This window comes from Hoplias malabaricus, chromosome 6 (assembly GCF_029633855.1).
Source record: "Hoplias malabaricus isolate fHopMal1 chromosome 6, fHopMal1.hap1, whole genome shotgun sequence".
NCBI lineage: Eukaryota > Metazoa > Chordata > Actinopteri > Characiformes > Erythrinidae > Hoplias > Hoplias malabaricus.
Window position 1 is genome coordinate 51,577,009 of NC_089805.1, and position 22,515 is coordinate 51,599,523.

The window sequence follows — 22,515 nt, forward strand, 5'->3', positions numbered from 1 at the left end:
CCTTTTATGTACAGCACTGATTTTAAATGTGGTTTACTAATACATTTCCTACTTAACTCTAAACTTAACCTCACTAAACAAACATACATCATTTATTTTTAGAAACTTTCAGTGTTCACATTAAAGTACAAAAAAGTAAAGTAAAAAAATCATTACATGAAAAATTATCCTGACATTACCATAAAATGTGAGATACTCCTATACTTGAGGACACAAATATATGAAGACACACACACACACATGCACAGGTGCTCTTGCTATTTTTGTTGCTTGTGTGGAACTTCCAAACAAATAAAGATTAATGTAGTTCATTACTAAATTATATTTAATACGTCTGTTCCTCACAAATATAAAGACATGCACAAACACACACACACACACACGTTTAAACATCAGGTCAGTAGTAAAATATTAAGTTTACCTTTGTTTCTCTCTGCTCCTGATCTTCACAAACAGCAGCCCTGCTACTTTTGTTTTTAAATTCCGGTTTGGACTGGATTAGACAGTCTCTGAAGGAAGGGTCAGGCTGCATACCTCCAGGGAGAGGATGTAGTGACGTCAACAGGGCTTGTTGTAGCCTGCTATATTATGGTGGGCTGGGAGAAGTAATAGGTCAGCAATTTGGGTGATTTAAATTTTAAATATTTGGTACATTGTTCAGCCATAAAATTATGACCACTTCTTTATTTCTACATTGACAGTCCATTCTCTCAGCTCAACTGACCACACAGGGGCACTCATCCAGTGTACAACCTCAATTCCAATCCAAGTTGGGACGCTGAAGAACAGGATGAAAGTACACAAACTATGTACTTTTAATTAATTAGTGAATTTGTTAACAAATACTCAAAATAAAATATTACTCCAATAAAATTAGAAGTCCTCATTGTAGATCTCCACTTGGCTAAAAATGCAAAAGTATTTACCTTCAAATGCACTTAAGTATTTAGTGTAAAAGTACCATAAATTAAAAATAGGCTCTTGGTTAATCAACACATTGTGGGTGAAAAGATTCTGGTGTCACTCTTGGTTTACCAGTCCTTTAATAGAATGTTATTAATTAGTTTGACATAGATTAACACAGCAGAAATGGCCAAAGATAAAATATAATTAAAGATGTTATGTCAGAGGGCGGCACGGTGGTGCAGCAGGTAGTGTCGCAGTCACACAGCTCCAGGGACCTGGAGGTTGTGGGTTCGATTCCCGCTCCGGGTGACTGTCTGTTGGTGTGTTCTCCCCGTGTCCGCGTGGGATTTCTCCGGGTGCTCCGGTTTCCTCCCACAGTCCAAAAACACACGTTGGCGACTCGTGTCCGTATGTGTGAGTGAATGTGTGTGTCTGTGTTGCCCTGTGAAGGACTGGCGCCCCCTCCAGGGTGTATTCCAGCCTTGCGCCCAATGATTCCAGGTGGGCTCTGGACCCACCACGACCCTGCATTGGATAAGCGGTTACAGATAATGAATGAATGAATGTTATATCAGCTGTCACATACACCCAGTGTGTTCCCCCTCCAAACCAGCAGAGGTCACTGTCTCCTGTGTATTAAGTCCAATTTATGCTTCTGCATCAAGCCTATGCCATAGGCCATGCGTCGACCTAAATCCTACACTATAGCCTATGCCATAGCCTGACGTGCACCTGTCCAGAACTTTAACTATGCCTTCACACAGACCACAATAACTGTAATCATATAGAATCAGATTTGTGCCAAAAAGAATTGCACAAAAAATTAATCTCAAACATAAAACTTATAACTTTCAAACAAAATATCCAGCTCTGATGATTGTGCTCCATGAATTGTGTATGAGTTTCCATGAGAACTCCATCAGTTCTGCCAATGCTCAGGGTTTTGTGCACCTGATTCCTGAGTTTTGCAAGCAGTTTTGGAACAAAACTCTCAAGTGGATAGGTTTTCTCAGGGGTGCCTTCCCATTGTCTAATGAGAATGAAAAATCAGGAGCAATGCATGATGTTATGAATATCCAGCAGGTTTTCTGCACTGTATGTGAAAGTGTTTGGTTCACTTGTAATGAAACAAACAAGAAAATACAAGCAAAGCGCAATGGGGCTCCAAACAAGTGTTGCCATCTGCGGTGCCAGTCTTTATTAACTCTGAGATCACTGGCTAAAATACACCACTGAGCTGATCCAGTGTCCCTCAGTGTGGAAACAGGGGCTTTATCAGGCCCACGACTAAAAGTGGAGACATGGCCCTGACAAATAACAGATCAATAACAGTGCTTCACTCCCTGATGAGCTAAAAAACTTCTACGCTCGGTTCAACCAGGGCAACAAATATCTTCAATAAACGATCCTCCATCAGACGACAACCTACTTGTACTTTCCACTTCAGACATCAGTCGCATGCTGAGCAAAGTGAATGCACGAAAGGCAGCTGGCCCTGATTGTGTACCAGGCTGCGTGCTAAGAGCTTGTGCTGTGGAACTCATGGGTGTCTTCACTCACATCTTTAATGTGTCGCTTGCCCAGGCAGCTCTACCATCCATCTTTAAGTCTGCCAACATTGTGCCTCTGCCTAAGCACTCTACTGCTTCAGACTTAAATGACTTTTGACCTGTTGCACTCACCCCAATAATTTCCAAGTGCTTTGAAAGACTAGTTCTTTCCCACTTGAAATCCTGCCTGCCTGCTACGCTGGACCCACACCAGTTTGCTTATCATAGCAACAGATCCACTGAGGATGCTATCTCAACAGCACTACACACTGCACTAACCCACCTGGACTGTCAAAACTCATATGTGAGAATGCTGTTCATTGATTTTAGTTCTGCATTCAACACAGTGATTCCGTCTATGCTGATATCCAAACTCAACCATCTGGGCATCAGCACATCACTCTGCTACTGGATTTTAGACTTCCTGTCTAACAGACACCAATTTGTTAAATTAGGCAACCTTCATTCATCAACCATCACCTTGAACACTGGCGTTCCACAAGGTTGTGTTTTGAGCCCGATTCTGTACACCATAGTGAAATTTGCAGATGACACCACAGGCTTGATTACAGACAATAATGAAACGGCCTACTGGGATGAAGTACAGCATCTGTCCTTGTGGTGCCATAACAATAACCTGGTACTAAACACGCTCAAAATAAAGGAGATCATCATGGACTTCAGATGGACAAGGGATCAAGCTCACGCCCCCATTTACATCAACGGAACTGCAGTTGATCAGGTGTCCAGTTTCAAGTTCCTTGGTTTCCAAATTTCCAATGATCTCGTCTGGTCCTTGAACTCCTCCATCCTCATCAAAAAGGCACAGCAGCGCCTCTATTTTCTTCGGAGTCTGAAGAAAGCTCACTTGTCTCTCAGGATACTAGTGAACTTTTATCGCTGTATCATCGAGAGCATACTTACCAACTGCGTCTCTGTATGGTACGGCAGTTGCTGTGTTGCAGACTGCAAAGCTCTCCAGTGGGTGGTAAAAATAGCACAGCGCATCATAGGCACCAAATTACCTACCATCGAGGACATCTACCATAAACGGTGCCTGGACAGGGCAAGAAATATCGTCAAGGATGTCACACACCCAAATCATGGACTTTTCAGCCTTTTACCATCTGGAAGACATTACAGAAGCCTCCGTTCCCGCATTAACAGGCTTCGTAAAAGTTTTTTTTCCTGAGGCTGTTATCCGGATGAACATTATTCAGGCACTTTAAATAAACATTGCACAATCATTTCATTGCACCTTCTGTAAAATTGTATTTCATTCATCCATCAGTACATAATGCATCACCTACACAATGTTACTTTGTTTACATGTTTTATATTTCAATATGTATATATGGTTACTTTAACTTCCATAATCACAATGTTATATCACAACTGCACTTTATGTAAATAATCAAAACTGCACTTTATGTAAATAATGTTATACATTGCACTTCTGGTTAGATGCTAACTACATTTCATTGGCTCTGTACTTGTACTTGCACAATGACAATAAAGTTTAATCTAATCTAATCTACAGCACAGCACCCTCTATCGTCTGTAAGAGTAAATGCAGACTACACTCTTGAACTGTAACAGTTATAATCAGTTTTAAACAGTAAGTTCAGACTCAGACTGATCTACAGCACAGCACCCTCTGTCGTCTGTGAGAGTAAATACTGACTCCGCTCCTGAACTGTGTTGTAGGAAACAATTTTATTACTTTGTATTAGTGGACAAATATCCTTAAATGATGATTAGTTAAAATTAGAAAGTATAATTACATATTCATTGTATGAAAACTTGTATTTTATATGCACTCATATGAATGATTAACCAGTATTTACCCATGTAGTAAACAGTTTAGATCCTGCACACTGACTGGCATGATGACTCACTGATATTTACACCTTTCTAAATTCTTAAACATTTAACATTGAACAGATGTGCACTTTAAGGCTTTTAGCATGCTGATATAAATTACAAGTGTTAGCCAGGGGGGGCTGAACTTTAGGGCCATTTTGACCCTGAAGTCCATTAGCCAGATCATTAAATCTTTTTTTAGGGAAAAAGGCATGGGAAAGGAAAGGTACGTTGTCACCCTCGCTAATAATGAATGTTTTTGGGGTCTCGGGTGCATGTGAAACTGGCACGAGAGAGCTGAGTACTAACATGTCTTATTATGCATATTAATATATGTTAATCAGCCAGAAACGCCCCACCATAAGGGTACACGTCATAGGGGGTATAACTGTGGAGTCAGAGGGGGGAGAGGTCAGAACTTTACTTGGGAAGGGCATCAGACTGTTTTCATGTATTAGTTCTCTTGAATCCAATATTGTTAAATAAATACTTTGATTTGCTTTGAACTTCACTCGACTGGTTTCTGCAACTCTTCCAGAACGAAGACGTCTCCCCGAAGAGGGAGGGTGTATTTTGGATCTTTTGGATATTTTTATATTTTAATTACTTTGAGAACGGTCCAAAAGAACATTTTAATCTTCAACTGTAATAGTTATAATCAGTTATAAACAGTGTGTTCAGACTCAGACTGATCTACAGCACAGCGCCCTCTATCGTCTGTAAGAGTAAACACAGACTCCACTCCTGAACTGTAAGTTATATTCAGTTATAAACAGTGTGTTCAGACTCAGACTAATCTACAGCACAGCACCCTCTATCGTCTGTAAGAGTAAATACAGACTCCAATCCTGAACTGTAACAGTTATAATCAGTTATAAACAGTGTATTCAGGCTCAGACTGATCTACAGCACAGCACCCTTTGTTGTCTGTAAGAATAAATACAGACTCCACTACTGAACTGTGTTGTGTTTAAGTTTTGGTCTCTGCCTCTGCCCTTCCTTGTGCTCTCCCACACATGAATTTACAATTCCTCAGTGACTGATGATCCAGAGCTGATCCCTGTTCTTTTGCCTGTGTTTCTTTGGTGTATGTGATTGTGGTGTATTTAGATTCTCGTTGTGGTTTAGCTCTGTTGTCCCTAGTTGTCTCCATTGTTCTAATGTTCAGTTTACAGAACCGTATAAATAGAAGATACCTAAGATTAGGTACAAATAACACAAAAACATAAACACATTCATTCATTTATTCATTCATTGTTTGGGGCACACCTGGGCACAAGACAGGAACACACTCTGGAGGGGTGGCCAGTCCTTCATAGGGCGATACCCACATATTCTCTCACACACTCACACCTATGGACACTTTATAGCTCGGGTGCTGGTGGCAGCCTAGAGCAGAGACCCTCGTGCTCTGATCCTCGGTTAGAAAAACTCCCTCTTGGAACATGTATTGTAACCTGTCTATGAGAAAGGAGCCTGAGTGTGAGCATTTTGGTATTTACCTAAGTGGATGAAAGAATAGTTTACCTGCTTCTTTGGATTGGGAACTGGCTCTGACCGTTGTTTGTGCTTATGCACGAAATAACAGTTTGGAGTACCCAGCCTCCTTGGAGACCTTAGACCTTGGAATGCTGGACAAGACACAACCTGGTGACCCCATTGTTCTGCTGGGGGACTTCAATGCTCATGTGGGCAATGACAGTGAGACATGCAGGGGCATGATTGAGTGGAACGGCCCCCGATCTGAACCTGAGCGGTGTTCAGTTATTGGAGTTCTGTGCTCATCACAGTCGTTCTGTAATAAACACAGATTTTGAGCATGTGTATCCTTAAATACATTTTGATTCGATGACTGATTCCACAGTCAAAATATAGAACTGTGGCCATATGTTCTGGAAACTCGGGTAAAGTTAGGGGCTGAGGTGTCCACTGATCACCACCTAGTGGTGAGTCGGATCAGCTGGACAGAACTGGCAGGCCCAAACACTCTGTGTCTCCATTGCTGAGGCGACTGACTGGATCTGTGGCTGTAAGTTTGTTGATGCCTGTTGTGGTGGCAATCCCAGAGAGAGTAAAGCACTTTTCCACCAACATTTTTACAGAGGAAGCAGAGTTTAGGGGACGTCGGGAATGGCTCAACTATGACCCAGGTCAAGTTTGCCACGGTATTCAGAAAACTCCTTGGTGGTAGGACCCTGAGGGTGGATGAGATATGCCCCGAGTTCCTCAAGGTTCTGGATGTTGAGGTGCTGTCCTGGCTGACACTTGGACATTGGGGGCAGGGCTTCTAGACTTGAATACAGGGGTGGTGGTTAACCTTTTTAACCCCCCTGTTATGTTCATTTGTCAGGAAAAGCAATGGTGTTCCTGGGTCAGTTTGACCTGGTGCATGTTTAATTATCCAAAAGATGTCTGAAACCCACAAAATCATAGCAAGCAGTGTGGATATTTCATTACTAACTCCATTACTAATTATTCAATCAATATTTTGTGCAGTGGTGTTACTTACCTCTAACAGGTAATGGTTCAATTAGGATAATACACTCGTTTTGCATAAAAATACACCTTTTTTAATGTTTCACTATTTTATTACTTTTGAAAGACTGGCTGTCAATTCATCCTTTGACTTATAGACGCCAGCCAGGATGAGGAGCCCCAAATATGCATCTAAATGTGTTTTATTTAACGTTACACTTATATAGCGCCTTTCTAGAAACCCAAGGATGCTTTACAATCAACACTCATCATTCGATCCACACACACACTGGCAAGAAGCAGCAGCCAAATGCGCACACCATACTCTCAACCAGGAATGACTGTCCACCTGGAGGACTGCATTGGGCACTAGGGTTTCACCCAGGAAAGGGCGCCGATCCATACCTGGGTACATACACATTCAATCACACATACAGATATTCTTTCACATACACACTCATTCACTCACACCAGGACAGTTATGAGAAAAGCCAGTTCACGTAACCTCCATGTTTTTGGACTGTGGGAGGAAACCAGAGACCCCGGAGGATTTGTCATTCATTCATTGTCTGTAACCGCTTATCCAGTTCAGGGTCGCGGTGGGTCCGGAGCCTACTCTGAATCACTGGGCGCATGGTGGGAACACACCCTTGAGGGGGTGCCAGTCCTTCCCAGGGTGACACACACACTCACACATTCACTCACACCTATGGACACTTGAGTGTGTTTTTGGACTGTGGGAGAAAACCGAAGCACCCAGAGGATACAGGGAGAACACACCACACTTCTCACAGACAGTCACCCGGAGGAAACCCACTCAGACACGGGGAGAACACACAACACTCCTCATAGACAGTCACCCAGAGGAAACCCACGAGGACACGGGGAGAACACACCACACTTCTCACAGACAGTCACCTGGAGGAAACCCACACAGACACAGGGAGAACACACCACACTCCTCACAGACAGTCACCCGGAGGAAACCCACGACGATACAGGGAGAACACACCACACTACTCACAGACAGTCACCTAGAGTGGCACTCAAACACAACCTCCAGGTCCCTGGAGCTGTGACAGAGACACTACCTGCTGTGCCACCGTGAAACCCCAATATCAGAATTATTATAATCAAAATTGAACTCAAGATAGTCTTCCTCTTCAGACACATCCTCCTATCCCACTGTCATGATCAATGATGACTTCCAGAGCCTCCTGGACTGCCATCCTTTTGTTTCAGCTGGTCTTTTTGTAAAGATCTGCCTGACATAATGTAATGTTGGTAGGACTCCCATGCAGAGAATCTTTTATATTTTGCTCCTCTTCTATTGAGTGTCCACTGAATGTGGGTGGAGTCTTCTCATGAGGACACAAATGGTTCATGTCAAAAGTCATAACATCTGCACCTGGTCTTGTTCATTGGTGAGGACACATGAAACTACAAATGGATTGGTGCAGCATCTGCAGTACTGCAGACTGTCTATGGGTCCGTTGTGCTAAAAAGAGAGCTGAGATGAAACAAAAGTTCTTGTTTGCAAAGTGAGGACCATGCCTGATGTTAGCAGAGCAAGCAAGGGGAACTCAGAAGGACTTGGGCTAGGGTTCTGGGTGGCTTCTGCTAGTGAAAAGTGAACCTGGACCCCCCTTGAGATGCAAAATCATTGGTGAAAGAGGAGCAGTAGGGCTGGTGGTGAACAGGAAACCGTTTCATCTGTGTGAATTTCTTCACGAGAATGTGAGAAGAGAGGAGTCTGGGTGTGGTCCTTCTCACAAACTTATTTTGAGTCCATTCATTCATTTATTCATTATCTGTAACCGCTTATCCAATTCCTACCTGGAATCATTGGGCGCAAGGTGGGAATACACCCTGGAGCACCAGTCCTTCACAGGGCACACCTGCAGCACCCGGAGGAAACTCATGCGGACACGGGGAGAACACACCAACACAACTGTCCTCACAGACAGTCACCCGGAATGGGAATCGAACCCACAGTCTTCAGGTCCCTTGATCTGTGTGACTGCGACACTACCTGCTGAGCCACCGTGCCGCCCTATTTTCAGTTTCATAACTCAATATTTACCACACAATCTACTTCCCAATGCTTACATATGGTCATCTGCTTTTGGTAATGACTGAAATAATGACATGGTAAAAGCAGCCGAAATGAGCTTCCTCTGCAGGGTGTTTGGACTCACCCTTAGAGGCAGATGTGGCTAGGGAGTGGGAGGTCTGGGTTTCTTTACTTGGACTACCCCCACAAACCAGACCATGATGAGTAGTAGATAATGGTGTTGATGAATATATCTAAATACATTCTCTCTTATCATACATACATTTTATAATTTAGAATAGAAAATTAATTTTTTAAATAAATTTAACAGAGAGATTTAAAATGAACTTTCTTTTTTATTGTTTTATTTATTTTTATCTTTTGTAAATTAAAAATACATTTAAAAAAATATTTGTTTCAATGTTTCAGAAATTCATGTGTAATTATTATGGAACATGTGAGAAAAAGGGAAGAGGGAGAAAGGGAAAAAATGGAATCAAGATGGAGAGAGAATGAAAGGAGAAAGAGGTGTATAAAAAGGTATGAGAGAGAAATGGAGAAAGAAAGATTAAAATCAGAGACAGAGGAAGAAAATGATGTAAAGGTGAGAATACAGATGGAACAATGGAAAGAGAAGACAGGGAGATAAATGTGAGAATAGAGAGAGAGAAAAGAGTGAGATAAAAGGAAACGTGCTGAAGAGAAAAATATTTTAAAAATGTGATAGGAAAAAGTAATGTAGAGAAAGAAAAAGAGGAGAGGAACTACACACACAGACCAGTGTTTACTCTACCTCACACACTTGCACTGATGATCCACCCCAAACCCAGAACCCAGTGTGCAGGGGTTCAGTGAATGTGGCGGTGAGTGTGTGTAAGTGTGTGAGTGTGTGTTTGTTGGGGGGGATGGTGTAGAAGGACAGAGTGCCCTCCTCCCAGTCCAGATACACCCCCACTTTCTTAGAGGGGAAGGGAGGGGCAGGGATCTTAGTTTCCTGATTATTGTGGAACAGAGAGAAACTGTTCCCAGAGCAGATCAAACTCCAGGAGTTTTTATTGCGTCCAAATCTACACTCAGCTCCGCCTCCTTTTCTCCTTATTCCTCTGTACGACACGGAGATATAAACACCCCCGCTCCACTCCACTTCCCAATAACAGCGTCCACTGAAACTCTCCACACTCAGAACCTGAGCCCAATAGTCAAATCTCTCTGGATGATCTGAATACAGCAGATTCTCTTCCACACAGTCCACCTTCCTGTTTCCCGCCGACAGAGAGAGAGTAGTATGTGCTGTGTTTGGATCCAGAGTGAGATCACATGCATCTACACACACAATAAACACACATTAGAGAACACACCATCATTGATAGACAGAGGGTGAGAGTGATATAGAGAGAGAGAAAGAAACAGAAAAGTGGGAGAAGCAATAAGGGAGACAGTGGGAGAAGAATGGTGAGAGAACAAAGTGAGGGAGTGAGAAAGAGACTGTGATAGAAAGAGAGTAAAACTGAGACTAAGATAGACTTGTGTCTCCAGCTAGCAGCATGCTAACCCTTCTGGAAACACATCACCAGTTAGCACCATGCTAAAATTGTGAAAATATTGTGAAATCTATCACTGGTGTATCAGATGCATCACATTTATGATGTAATACTGCTGTGATTTGTGTGGCAGAGAGTAACATGTTTCGGAATGGACAATAAGTAGCTGCAGGCAGCAATAACATATCTAGCTTTGACAACCTTATTGTGGTGATGTTTCAATAACATTCCAGCCCAATTGTTGTCATGCTGAATCGTATGATGAAAATGTTTGAACAGGTCCTGGATAATATACAGAAAAAGAGTGCTTAGGCATCTACCCAGAAACTGTCATGACAACATAACAACATGTGTGTGTGATAGGAATTTGGTTGCTCTTCGAGGAAATGCACAGTTCAGTACAATGGATCTAACCTCTGGTTTATACATGTCACTTTAGGAGGATGACAGAAGGTACCCCACTATATAGGAGCCTATATGACCGCAGGTTCATATGTCGATGATGAAAGATGATGAACATATTCAGTTAAAGAGAGACAATGAGGTGGAGGGAGGTTAAGGGAGAGACAAAAATAATGATAGATTGATAGATAGAGAAGTAAAAAGACAGAAAGGGAGAGAGAGGAAACAAATGGTAAAGTAAAAGAGAATGTGGAAGACAGAGGGAGAGCATGATACTTACATTTTGTCAGACTGGATTTGATCCACTTCTGCCCTGAATTCTCCATCCTGAAACACACACACACACACAGAGGACAGAGTGTGATGACACCAAAGTAATATATCTGTCCTGATGAGTTTGTGCTGGTCTTTGTCCAGATGGAGGAAGTAGGTCATACTAATGTCCCCTTTATTCTCAAAGAGCTTTTAGAGGAGACATTAGTAAAAGGAAAAAGGCGTGGGAAGGGACTGCTGAGAGTGACAACGTTGCTGAAAATGTGTTGGAGGAGAGAGGTGGATGACTTTGGCCTGGACACAGGTGATCAGTGGCACAGATGCACTCAGGGCTTTTATATTTTTACCTGGAAAAACATACTGGAGAGTAAGAGACTCTCAGGTGTATTCTCTCAGCATTATTCTGTCAATTCTTTACATAATCTGATTCTCTCTCTCTCTCTCTCTCTCTCTCTCTCTCTCTCTGTCTTTCTCTCTTCATACCTGAGAGTCTGTAGACTGCAGTGTGTATCAATGAGCAGTTTCTCTCCAGACTCTCCTGGGTGATTGTAGGTCAGATCCAATTCTCTCAGGTAGATGGGGTTTGATTTCAGAGCTGAAGCCAGAGAAGAACAGCCTTCCATAGTTATTAAACAACCAGATAATCTAGAGAAGAATGTAGTGAAAGAAGATTCACCAAACACAACTACACATATGTCATCTCGTAAATGAAACTCATTTTGTGACATATTCCTGATTGTTAACAATATGTTTACATTACATTAATTACATTCACTTTTGTTAAAATTATACATAAACAAGAATAAAATATAAATAAAAATATACATTTGTACAAAGACAACAAAACATTACACACAAAAATAGTAATTAAATTTAGATCCTAATAAAAAAATATGTTCTAGTTACAAACACAACACTGGAATGAAATTAAAGCTTTCTGCATAGAACTCTGCACTTGTTTCACTGGTATAAATTTATCTCAAATAAAAACAATTTTGTCATTATATGTAATGATTAAATCTAAAGGTAATGTCTAGAGATAAAGTAAAGTCTTTTAAAATACAGGAAGAACATAAAGAACACAGGAAATCAGTGGTGTGTAGTAGTTCAGTAACCCGGTAAAACCAGCTGTTTGTGACAGACGGCTCTGTTCACTGGATTAGTAATCTGTTTTGATAATAAAATTTATATCATAGAAGCACTGAGATTAACAGCTGAACATGATCCTTTGAGAAATGAATGTTTACCGGAGAATCTCCAGTTTACAGTGTGGACTCTTCAGTCCTTCAGAGAGCTTCTGCACTCCTGAATCCTGCAGGTCATTGGTACTGAGGTCCAGTTCTCTCAGAGAGCAGTTTTCTGACTGTAGAGCTGAACCCAGACTTTCACAAGAATTTTCCCTCAAATCACACAAGGCTAGTCTAAAACCAGAGGAAATATTTTACAGAACACCCACACAGAATTAGCCCTTTAATGTCCAGGGCTCACTGGTTTTTACATTAGAATAAGCCTGGGACACTATAGGGTAGATTACATTTTTGATTATTTTTCACTTAAAAGTCTTAGTCACCCTACTAAACTGAAATGAAACTTATTTATTTTCTTATAACTTCATGGAAAATAAGAAATTAATGATAATTTAATTATTTTTGTCTTATTCAGTGTAATATAACAGTTTTGCATAATTTAAAAAATAATACTTAAACTTTATCATTACAAGTTTATCGAAAATAATAATTTAAGTAATTTTGTTCCTTCGCATTCAATATCATTTTATATAACATAAGTAAAAGAAATGTGTGGTTGTATGAGTGAATGTCCTAAAACTTTATCTGTAATGCAGCTTAAATCACACAGTAGTCTTTGACGATTACCTTACAATGTGTTCTCAGGTGTTAGTTTTAAACATGTAATTAATTCCTAGAAAGCTAACCTGAGGATCTCTAGTTTACAGTGTGAACTGTTCAGTGCATCACAGAGTTTCTCCACTCCTGAATCCTGCAGGCCATTGTGAGTGAGGTCCAGTTCTCTCAGACAGCAGGTCTCTGATTGTAGAGCAGACAGGAGATACTCACATGACATCACTGATAGATTACAGATGACTAATCTGTAAAACAATATGGGAGAGAATATCAGAAGGAAATCATATGGACTGTCCAGTAGTATGTGCTCTGTCTGTTTGTGTGTGTTTTCTCTCCCACACCTTAAAATTCACTTTCAGTGTGTTCCAATTGAAATAAATTATATGGTCTTTTTTATCTTTGTGTGACCTTTTGTTATCCCTCTCATAGTCCCATCCCCCATTCCCACCAATCATATCATACCCCTCCTTTCACACCTCTTCTTAACCTTCCTTCCTTTATCTTATCTCTTTCTTTCTTTGATCATATTCATCATCCCCTTTACCCCTCCTCAAACTCCTCTTCTTCCTCCAATTCCCTTCCCCCACTACTTCAATGTATATAAGGCCATTCTAAAATATTTGGTGTTAGACAGGGTTGGGATGAGACTGGACTGGCAACAGTCACAGACTGGACTGAAAACAGACTGGATTGGCTACAGAATGAACTGACTATAGACTGAAATGGTGAGAAACTGATGACCAAGCTGTGCCCGTGGTTTTTGCATGCACGTGAAAAAAAAAAACCTCTGAACCTCCTGTTTCCAAACTTCAAATCATCCTGAGATAGACTGAGATCATCCAGCTGTACTCATACATGATCCTGAGTATGTGTAAATAAACTCCAGTCAACGCCGAACTCCAGTCTCCTGACTCTTCAATGCCGAATTTCTAACACAATCAATGTTTCATCAATCCCTGCTACACTCTGGTTTTCCTGCCATTCCCCTATGCTGTGCTTTGGTAATGCAAACCTTTAAAGTGGCCCTGTACTGGAACACACATCAGGAAAGAATTCCTTGCTTTGTATTGTTTACGTGTGCTTTTTTTTACTTGTGTTATACCATGTCCCTGATTCTGTTACCTCTTTTCTCATTTTTTTGCTGTTCCTGTTGATTTGTTTGGTCATTTTACCTATTGTAAAAATTTTATATAGTGCCAGGTGTAGGTATTGACTGTCATTTTGTTTGGGGACAAGGGTTTTTATATGTTTATATGTAGTCAGGAAATTAATGAAGCACTTAAAGTCTTTTATATAGTAATTATAATTTTGTTTTATATCACTGCGAGGGAAGGTATTTGTTTGTTTGTTTAGCTGTTTTTGTTTTGTTTATTTGTTTGTTTGTTTTGGCCAAGGTCACTCCTGAAGTTGTACCAGTGTTTGTCTTGTCCTGCTACCACAGAAAATTAACACATTCAACTTATATTTTCAATAATTTTGATCATTCTCTTTTTTCATTTCTTCTCATAATACATTTACTGTCAGTTATATCACCATAGACTCTGTCATGGCCCCTTTCCATTAGATTAGGTTGAAACACCAGTAGTAAAATTATGAAATTTATCAAACCAAACTGATTTGTATGTAATCAACTGCAATGATTAAATAAAACTAACTATAAATTATATATATATATATATATATATATATATATTGCAATTATTATATTTTGTAATGATTTAGAATTTTTTTCAACAGTAAACTGAATACTAAAACTGAAGTTTTAGACAAATAGCTCTGACCACAGTTAGCCCCAAGTAAACCAGTTTTTTTGCCGCCAGTCCTGTTTCTGAATACAGTGCAACTACAACATGAAAGCTAGGCTTTTTAGTTTGCTTCCCTTCTCCCTTCTCAAATTCCCTTCTCAACATTACTGATGTGCAGATATACTTACAAGTTTACAAAAGAAAATGTTACCAGAAATAACTGAGTATGTATTTATTACTGTCTCTCAGCTTTGACTATATACCAAAAGCATGTAAGTAAGCAGTGATTAAATTATTGGGACACTAAATTAATTGTGAATAAAAATTGAATGCAATGATGTGGAGATGGCAAATGTCAATATTTTATTTGTAATAGAACATAGATGACAGATCAAAAGTTTAATCTGAGTAAATGTAATATTTTTAAGGAAAAAATATGTCGTTTCAAAATTTCACAGTGTCAACAAATATCAAGAAAGTTGGGACAAGGCCATTTTTTACCACTGTGTGACATCCCCCCTTCTTCTTACAACACTCAACAGACTGTCTGGGGATAGAGGAGACCAGTTTCTCTTAGAAATAGGAATGCTCTCCCATTCATGTCTAATACAGGCCTCTAACTGTTCAATCGTCTTGGGCCTTCTTTGTCGCACCTTCCTCTTTATGATGCGCCAAATGTTCTCTATAGGTGAAAGATCTGGACTGCAGGCTGGCCATTTCAGTACCTGGATCCTTCTCCTACGTAGCCATGATGTTGTGATTTCTGCAGAATGTGGCATTATCTTGTTGAAAAATGCAGGGTCTTCCCTGAAAGAGATGACATCTAGATGAGAGCATATGTTGTTCTAGAACCAGAACATAGTTCTCTGCTTTAATTGTGCCTTTCCAGACATGCAAGCTGCCCATGCCACAAGAACTCATGCAACCCCATACCATCAGTGATTCAGGCTTCTGAACGGAGCGTTGATAACAACTTGGGCTATCCTTGTCCTCTCTGGTCTAGATGACATGGCATCCCAGTGTTCCATAAAGAACTTCAAATCGTGACCCATCTGACCACAGAACAGTCTTCCATTTTGCCACACTCCATTTTAAAAGACCCCTGGCCCAGTGCAAACATCTGAGTTTGTGGAGCTTGCTTAGAAATGGCTTCCTCTTTGCACTGTAGAGTTTCAGCTGGCAACGGCGGATGGCATGGTGGATTGTGTTCACTGACAATGCTTTCTGGAAGTGTTCCTGAGCCTATTCTGTTGTTTCCTTGACAGTGGCATTCCTGTTTGAGGTGCAGTGACGTTTAAGGGCCCGGAGATCACGAGCATCCAGTAGAGTTTTACGGCCTTGACCCTTACGCACAGCAATTGTTCCATATTCTCTGAGTTTTTTGATGATGTTATGCACAGTTGATGATGATAACTTAAAAGTCTTTGCTTTTTTACGCTGGGTAACACCATTCTGGTATTGCTGCACTATCTTTCTGCGCAACAATGGTGGAATTAGTGATCCTCTTACCATCTTGGCTTCAGAGAGACACTGACACTCTGAGAAGCTCTTTTTATAACCAATCATGTTGTCAATTGACCCAATTAGTGTTAATTGGTCTTCCATCTGTTCGTTATATGCTCAATTTTTCCAGCCACTTATTGCTACTTGTCCCAACTTTTTTGGGATTTGTTGACACTGTGAAATTTTGAATCAACATATTTTTTCCTTTAAAATGTTACATTTACTCAGATTAAACTTTTGATCTGTCATCTATGTTCTATTATGAATAAAATATTGACATTTGCCACCTCCACATCATTGCATTCAGTTTTTATTCACAATTAGTTTAGTGTCAAAACTTTTTGGAATCCGGTTTGTACACTCCATTCCACTTTTTATAAAAATGGTGACCATCACCCTGGTTTTCCAATCCAGAGGTCAGAATTACAAAGACATGTCAGACATGACAGCCCTCCAACATCCAAGGCATCCAGCAAATTTCATGCTAACCTCATCCACTCTAGCTACCTTCCTTACTGTGGAAGTTTCTAACCACCTCAGTGACCTACTAATTGTTGTTGCCCAAACAAAGCAAAATTCAGAAAAAATACTTCATGCCTTCATCATCATAGACTGAACTATTGCAATGTCTTGCATTCTGGATCTTCCAGTAACAGCCTACAAAACTGTAGTTGGTCCAGAATGCCATAGCTTGAGTCCCTACATGAAATTGGAAGTATTACAATACTAAGGTAAGAACCTTTTCACATAAAGCCCTCAAGCTTTGGAATAATATTTCAGTCCGTGTTTGAGACTCTGACACAGTCGCCAGATTTATGTCCAGGTTGTTAACTGCTTTATTTAGTGGAGTGTTTGTGGATTAGATTCCCTTAGATAAAATGTGCAAATCTAGGGGTTCACTAACAATAGAAACATGTGGAAAATTAATAGAGCTGAACATATCAAATATTATACATGATCTTAAGAGGTGGCTCTTTAGTCATCTAATGAAAACAAATACAGAAACAAGCTTCCATCCATAAAGAACAAGATGAAGAGATTAAAAACAGGGACACAGCTTCCGTCGCCGGAGTAGAGTTAATAGTTAGTGCCTGGTGGCCGGACTTTCACTCATGGGATCCGGCCGGGCTCAGCCCCAAGGAGCAACATGGGTCCACTCTCCCATGGGCCCACCATCTGTGGGAGAGGTAGTAATCCGGGTTTGGTACTTTGTGGATCAGGTGGCAGCTGAGTTCGGGAGGCCCTGGTGTTCTGATTTTTGGTTACTGAAACTGGCTCTTGGAACATGGAATGTAACCAGGTGGGAAAAGAGCCTGAGCTGGTGTGCGAGGTTGAGAGGTACCGGCTAGATATAGTTGGGTTCACCTCGATACACAGTATGGGCTCTGGAACCAATATCCTTGAGAGGGGCTGGATGCTCTCGCTCTGGAGTTGCCCAGGGTGAGAGGTGTAAGGCAGGAGTGGGTTTACTCATAGCCCCCTGTCTTAGCGCCTGTACATTGGGGTTTACCCCAGTGGATGAGAGGGTAATTTCCCTGTGCCTTCGGGTTGGGGAAAGGGCTCTGACGGTTGTTTGTGCTTATGCACTGAACAGCAGTTCAGAGTACCAAGCCTTCTTGGGGACCCTATAGGGGGTGCTGGAGAGTACTCATTCTTGAGACTACATTGTTCTGCTGGGGGACTTCAACACTTATGTGGGTAATGACAGTGAGACCTGGAGGGGTGTGATTAGGAGGAATGGCCCCGCTGATCTGAACCTGAGTGGTGTTCAGTTATTTTTGTGCCCGTCACAGTTTGTCCATTACAAACACCATGTTCGAGCATAAGGGTGTCCACAAGTACACCTGGCATCAGGATACCCTACACCGTTTTCCGATGATCAACTTTATAGTTGTTTGATCAGACCTGCAGCCATATGTTCTGGACACTCGGATGAAGAGAGGTGCTGAGCTGTCAACTGATCACCACCTGGTGGTGATTTGGATCAGATGGTGGGGGAGGATGCCAGACAGACCTAAATTGGTGCTGAGGGTTTGCTGGAAACCTTTGGCAGAGGAACCTGTCAGAAAGATATTCAACTCCCACATCCAGCAGAGCTTCAACTGCATCCCGGGAGAGGCCAGTGACATTGAGTCTGACTGGGCCATGTTCCAGACATTCATTGTGGAGGCGGCTGAATGGAGCTGTGGCTGCAAGGTTGTCAGTGCTTGTTGGGGTGGCAATTCCCGCACTCGGTGGTGGACTACTGTAAGAACTAAGTATTTTTGTTTCATTTCATAGATGTAGTGCATCTACCACACAAATGCTTAATAATTATGATAAATATTCACAAAATTCAATCTGTTCTTTAGAGCAGCAAAACACATTTACACAATTTTACAAAGTATTTTTATGTAACAAAAATATATTTTTAGCTTTCCAATAGCCTTTGTGTGTCAATGTGTCAGCTCATTTTTTGTGAGACAGATTCAAGGAAGATGGTGATGATACAGAGGAGTGTGGGAGGTCTGTTGAATGACCTCATACCTCAGGCCAAGGTTCAGACAGTAACATAAACAAATGTAGTTTATCTAAATATGGAAACACGGCTGTGCAGATCAACAAAAAAGAGGCTTTGTGGTTTTGATGTTTTTATTACCACCAGTATATGAAATGTAAAAAGGTCAGAGTGAAGAACAGAGAACTAATATATGAAGGATCTCTGGAGCAGTGTTTCTCATTGGCTTAATGTTCTGCTTTCCTGAAAAGTTCTGAACAACAATTGTTCTAATTCTGAAGCTACACCTCATTCTAATAATTCTTAAAATGCTTTAAATCTTCAATAACCTAAAGTCAAATATCAGACATAATGTCTGTCTGATATGATGCTGGGGAAGAACTGCTCAAGTTGGGTATGCTTGTCTGCCTGTCTTCCAGTCAACGTTTACCACAAGACAGCACAAACACATTTCCTCAAAAACATGCTTCTGTAAATGTCCAGATAGGGGTCCGGTTGCCCACTAGGCCACTCCCACCCACAAAAGGGAGACATGGAGCTACCACACCAGAATTAAGAGAAATCAGCAACACCTGCTCCTCTCCTACTTAAAGGAAGGCAACACACATCTCAATATTTGGTTTCTCTTTTCAAGCCGTACAAGCCTAGCTGGTAATTTTGGTAAAGTCCCTTGTGTGTTCTGGATCTCTTTCCTGCCAACTCTTTGGACTGCTCAATCTCGTTCTTATTGTTCTTGAGCCTTTTGTCTTTCCTCTAATCTCTGAGATTCTAGTTATTTTTGTCATGCCAGCTGTTGTTTAGCACATTTGTTTTTGTTTATTTTGCTGCCTTTTCTCTCCTTACTTTGGAAAGTCCCCTGTTCTCAAGTTTTCTGCTCCCAGGATTTGGGCTGAGCTTTATATTGATTTACCTTTTTAGTCTTTTGTGTTTTTTTCAGTTTTCTGTTTATTCTGCACTTGAGTTAATTCACAAAAAAATACCGTGCATGAGTTATGTTACTTGAGCCAAGTTATGGGTCCAGTTTATGTAAATTGGAATACTCAGTCACTTTACAGAGTTTATATAGGAACATGTATAGGAAAAGATAGACTTTGCACTCAATAATAAATTCATAGTACTTACCTGAGAGCCTCCAGTTTACAGTGTGGACTATACAGTGCAGCAGAGATCTTCTCCACCCCTGAATCCCTCAGGTCATTTTTACTGAGGTCCAGTTCTCTCAGAGAGCAGTTCACTGATTGTAGAGCTGCAGCCAAGGTAGTGATGGACTGTTCAGAGAGATTACAGCCAGCTAATCTACAAGAGAGAGCAAACGTTTTTGATTGGAAGTAATGTCTAGCAAACTGAGGGCCCCAGATGTTTTGTTCTTAACAGCAGATGCTTTCTTCCCTCCACTTGCAACCTTTCCAGACAACTTGAGGATAGGTGACTTAGGAATGTAGTTTGTGAGAATGCCATAGGTGATCTGCTGTGGGCAGTGTAAGACACTTCAGTCCTGTTTTTGTGTCTGTTTCCAGGTTCCTTTTACAGAACAGATTCATTGTTTTCTGTAACATCCAACATTCACAACTGCTAAGAGAAATAGGAAAGATGTTTTGTAGTTGTACAGTTGTGATTTGCCAAGAGCCTGGGTTACCATATGCTTCCTTTCCTCAGTGAATTTTACGAAGTCTGGAAGTTTGTAAAATTCAGTCATGAATCTTCTTGTGCTGAGTGAAGATCTGATGTTGTCTTCACAGCGTGGCTCATGATCCAATATAGCTCAGTTGCCACAGAAAATGAAATCTCTCAATCCATAACCTAAACTCTCCCTCCAGACTCCACTGATTTAAATGAGAACACAGCTCATTTGTACACTACACAAAACAACATAATTTGCATGATGTAGAATTATAAGTGTGTATCTCTATAAGGGGATTGATAAAGACTAATTGCCCATCCTGCCTTAAGTGAAGTTACAGCTCTGCAACCCACTATTCATTAAACCCATGTGGAATATTCTATATGATCTTTAGAGACAGGGGAGTTAAGAGTGAGACAGAGTTTATATTTCTGGAACACTGTTTAGAAAATAAAACTACAGAGAGGTTTATTATCATTCTGCAGTTTTTCTGTTAGTGTCCACATTCAGAGGCAGACTGGACAATGGCCTGAACAGGAGGGGCCTTTGACCTGCAGCAAGAACACAGTGGATACAGGTGTATCAGAGGGCACTAAATATTCTTTGTGTCTGTGGGAGGAAAGGTGAGGAACTGAAAGAGAATCTGTAATCTACAGAAAGGGATGACTGATGTTCTTCCAAAATCCAGAGGGAGGTTGGTATAATATTCTTTCACTGGTCTGTGTCTCCATTAGTTAATGATCTGTAGGTGACACTCACCGAGCTGTTCTGCAGTTAGAGATAGCTGGGATGAGTCTCTGGTAGCCCTTGTCTGATGTGTTGTATTTCTTCAGGTTCAGCTCCTTCCTCCTGTTATCTGAATGGAGACGGAGGTAGGCTATGGCTGAGCACTCTGCAGGAGACAGCTGCTTGTTGGAGCATCTGTCTATAAATGGAGACAGACAGTGTGAGATGCTGTTGCCAATATTCATAGTGTTCTTTGTATAGTAATTTATACAGTACAATGGATACAAATCTAATCATCCTGTTAAAATACCAGGTTATTCTGGTCTAAATAATTAAAATTAAATAAATGATTTCATAATGTTTATGTTAAATCTTACATATTCAGTAGAATACAACTGAAATATTTTAGGGGTAAAATAGTGCAACATTTAAAGAATAACAGTTCTTTACTATTTTAAATTAAGCATGTGGGGCTTCATCACCTCAACACAGAGAAGACCAAAGAGCTCACTGACTATAGGAAATCCAAACACCAAAACATTCCTGTACAGATCAACAGAGCTGAGGTAGAATGTTCCACACTCCAGTCCATGTGTTCTGTCTGTCGCTGTTTCCTGTACGTCATCTTGGCAGGAATCATAAAGATGTCTGTGTACGATGCTAGCCAGTTGTGCTTGTGCTCTTTTGTGTTTGTGACTTTGTTGTATATTTTGAATTCTGTGTTTTCTTGGTTTTGACTTTGTGCCATTTGTACTTCGACTACGAGTTTGTTTTGCCCCTTTTGGCTCCTGACGCTAGATTTATGTTTTTGTAACAGTGTGTGTGTGTGTCACCAGAATAGAGTTGGCTGCCGTTTGTTTGGGGAGTGGGTGTGTGTTTTTGTGTATACCTAGACCAACCTGAAGATGGCTAGTTTTGATTTGTCTGTTAGCTTTTTGCCCCACTTTGGCAGTGTTTTTTTTGTGCTGTATAGTCAATTTGCTTTTGATAGCAGATTTCTTTTCTGTTAGTGTCCCTCGCTCTGCTCCTAAACAGGAGATTAAGGAGGTCTGGAAGGGCCCAGTTAGTAAGCAGGGGAAATTTGAGAGGGGGAGTTCTGCCGGTGTTACTTTAAGTCCAGCTTGGAGTACAGATGCAGCAGAGGCCGTGGATGACTCTGAATTGCTGCTGTGTTTTAGAGTATGTTAGAGTATGTTCATTCCGTTAGGGGAACGTCTTCTATCTCCTCATTTACTTACACTTTTACAGATGCATTATTGAGAGCGTACTGACAAACATTGATTGTGTGGTATGGAAGCTCTACTGTGGCTGACAGGACGGCCCTACAAAGGATGGTGAAGCTTGCTTAGCACATCACCGACAACTACCTGCTATCAGCGACCTTCACTGCCAGCACTGTTTATGAAGAACATGCAGCATCATCAGGGACTTCTTTCACACAAGCCACTCACTGTATAACCACCTGCCCTTGGGGAGGAGATACAGGAGAATCTGTATC

General features: G+C 40.9%; 1 protein-coding gene across 3 annotated transcripts in view; it reads right to left on the minus strand.

The window, feature by feature from the left end:
* LOC136699842 (butyrophilin subfamily 3 member A1-like) overlaps positions 1 to 22,515 on the minus strand; it is a 45,097-nt gene that overhangs the window by 8,166 nt on the left and 14,416 nt on the right. Inside the window, exons 5-11 of one of the 3 annotated variants that reach the window (XM_066674868.1) lie at positions 21,051 to 21,216; positions 19,793 to 19,966; positions 12,997 to 13,170; positions 12,311 to 12,484; positions 11,547 to 11,708; positions 11,071 to 11,117; positions 9,427 to 10,170 (exon numbers count right to left, since the gene is read on the minus strand). In XM_066674868.1, coding sequence (XP_066530965.1) covers positions 9,632 to 10,170; positions 11,071 to 11,117; positions 11,547 to 11,708; positions 12,311 to 12,484; positions 12,997 to 13,170; positions 19,793 to 19,966; positions 21,051 to 21,216 — 1,436 coding nt within the window. In that variant the 3' untranslated portion in view covers positions 9,427 to 9,631. Of the gene's footprint in view, positions 1 to 9,426; positions 10,171 to 11,070; positions 11,118 to 11,546; positions 11,709 to 12,310; positions 12,485 to 12,996; positions 13,171 to 19,792; positions 19,967 to 21,050; positions 21,217 to 22,515 lie in introns of those variants that run through there. The other 2 variants (XM_066674869.1, XM_066674870.1) reach the window with 2 other exon arrangements.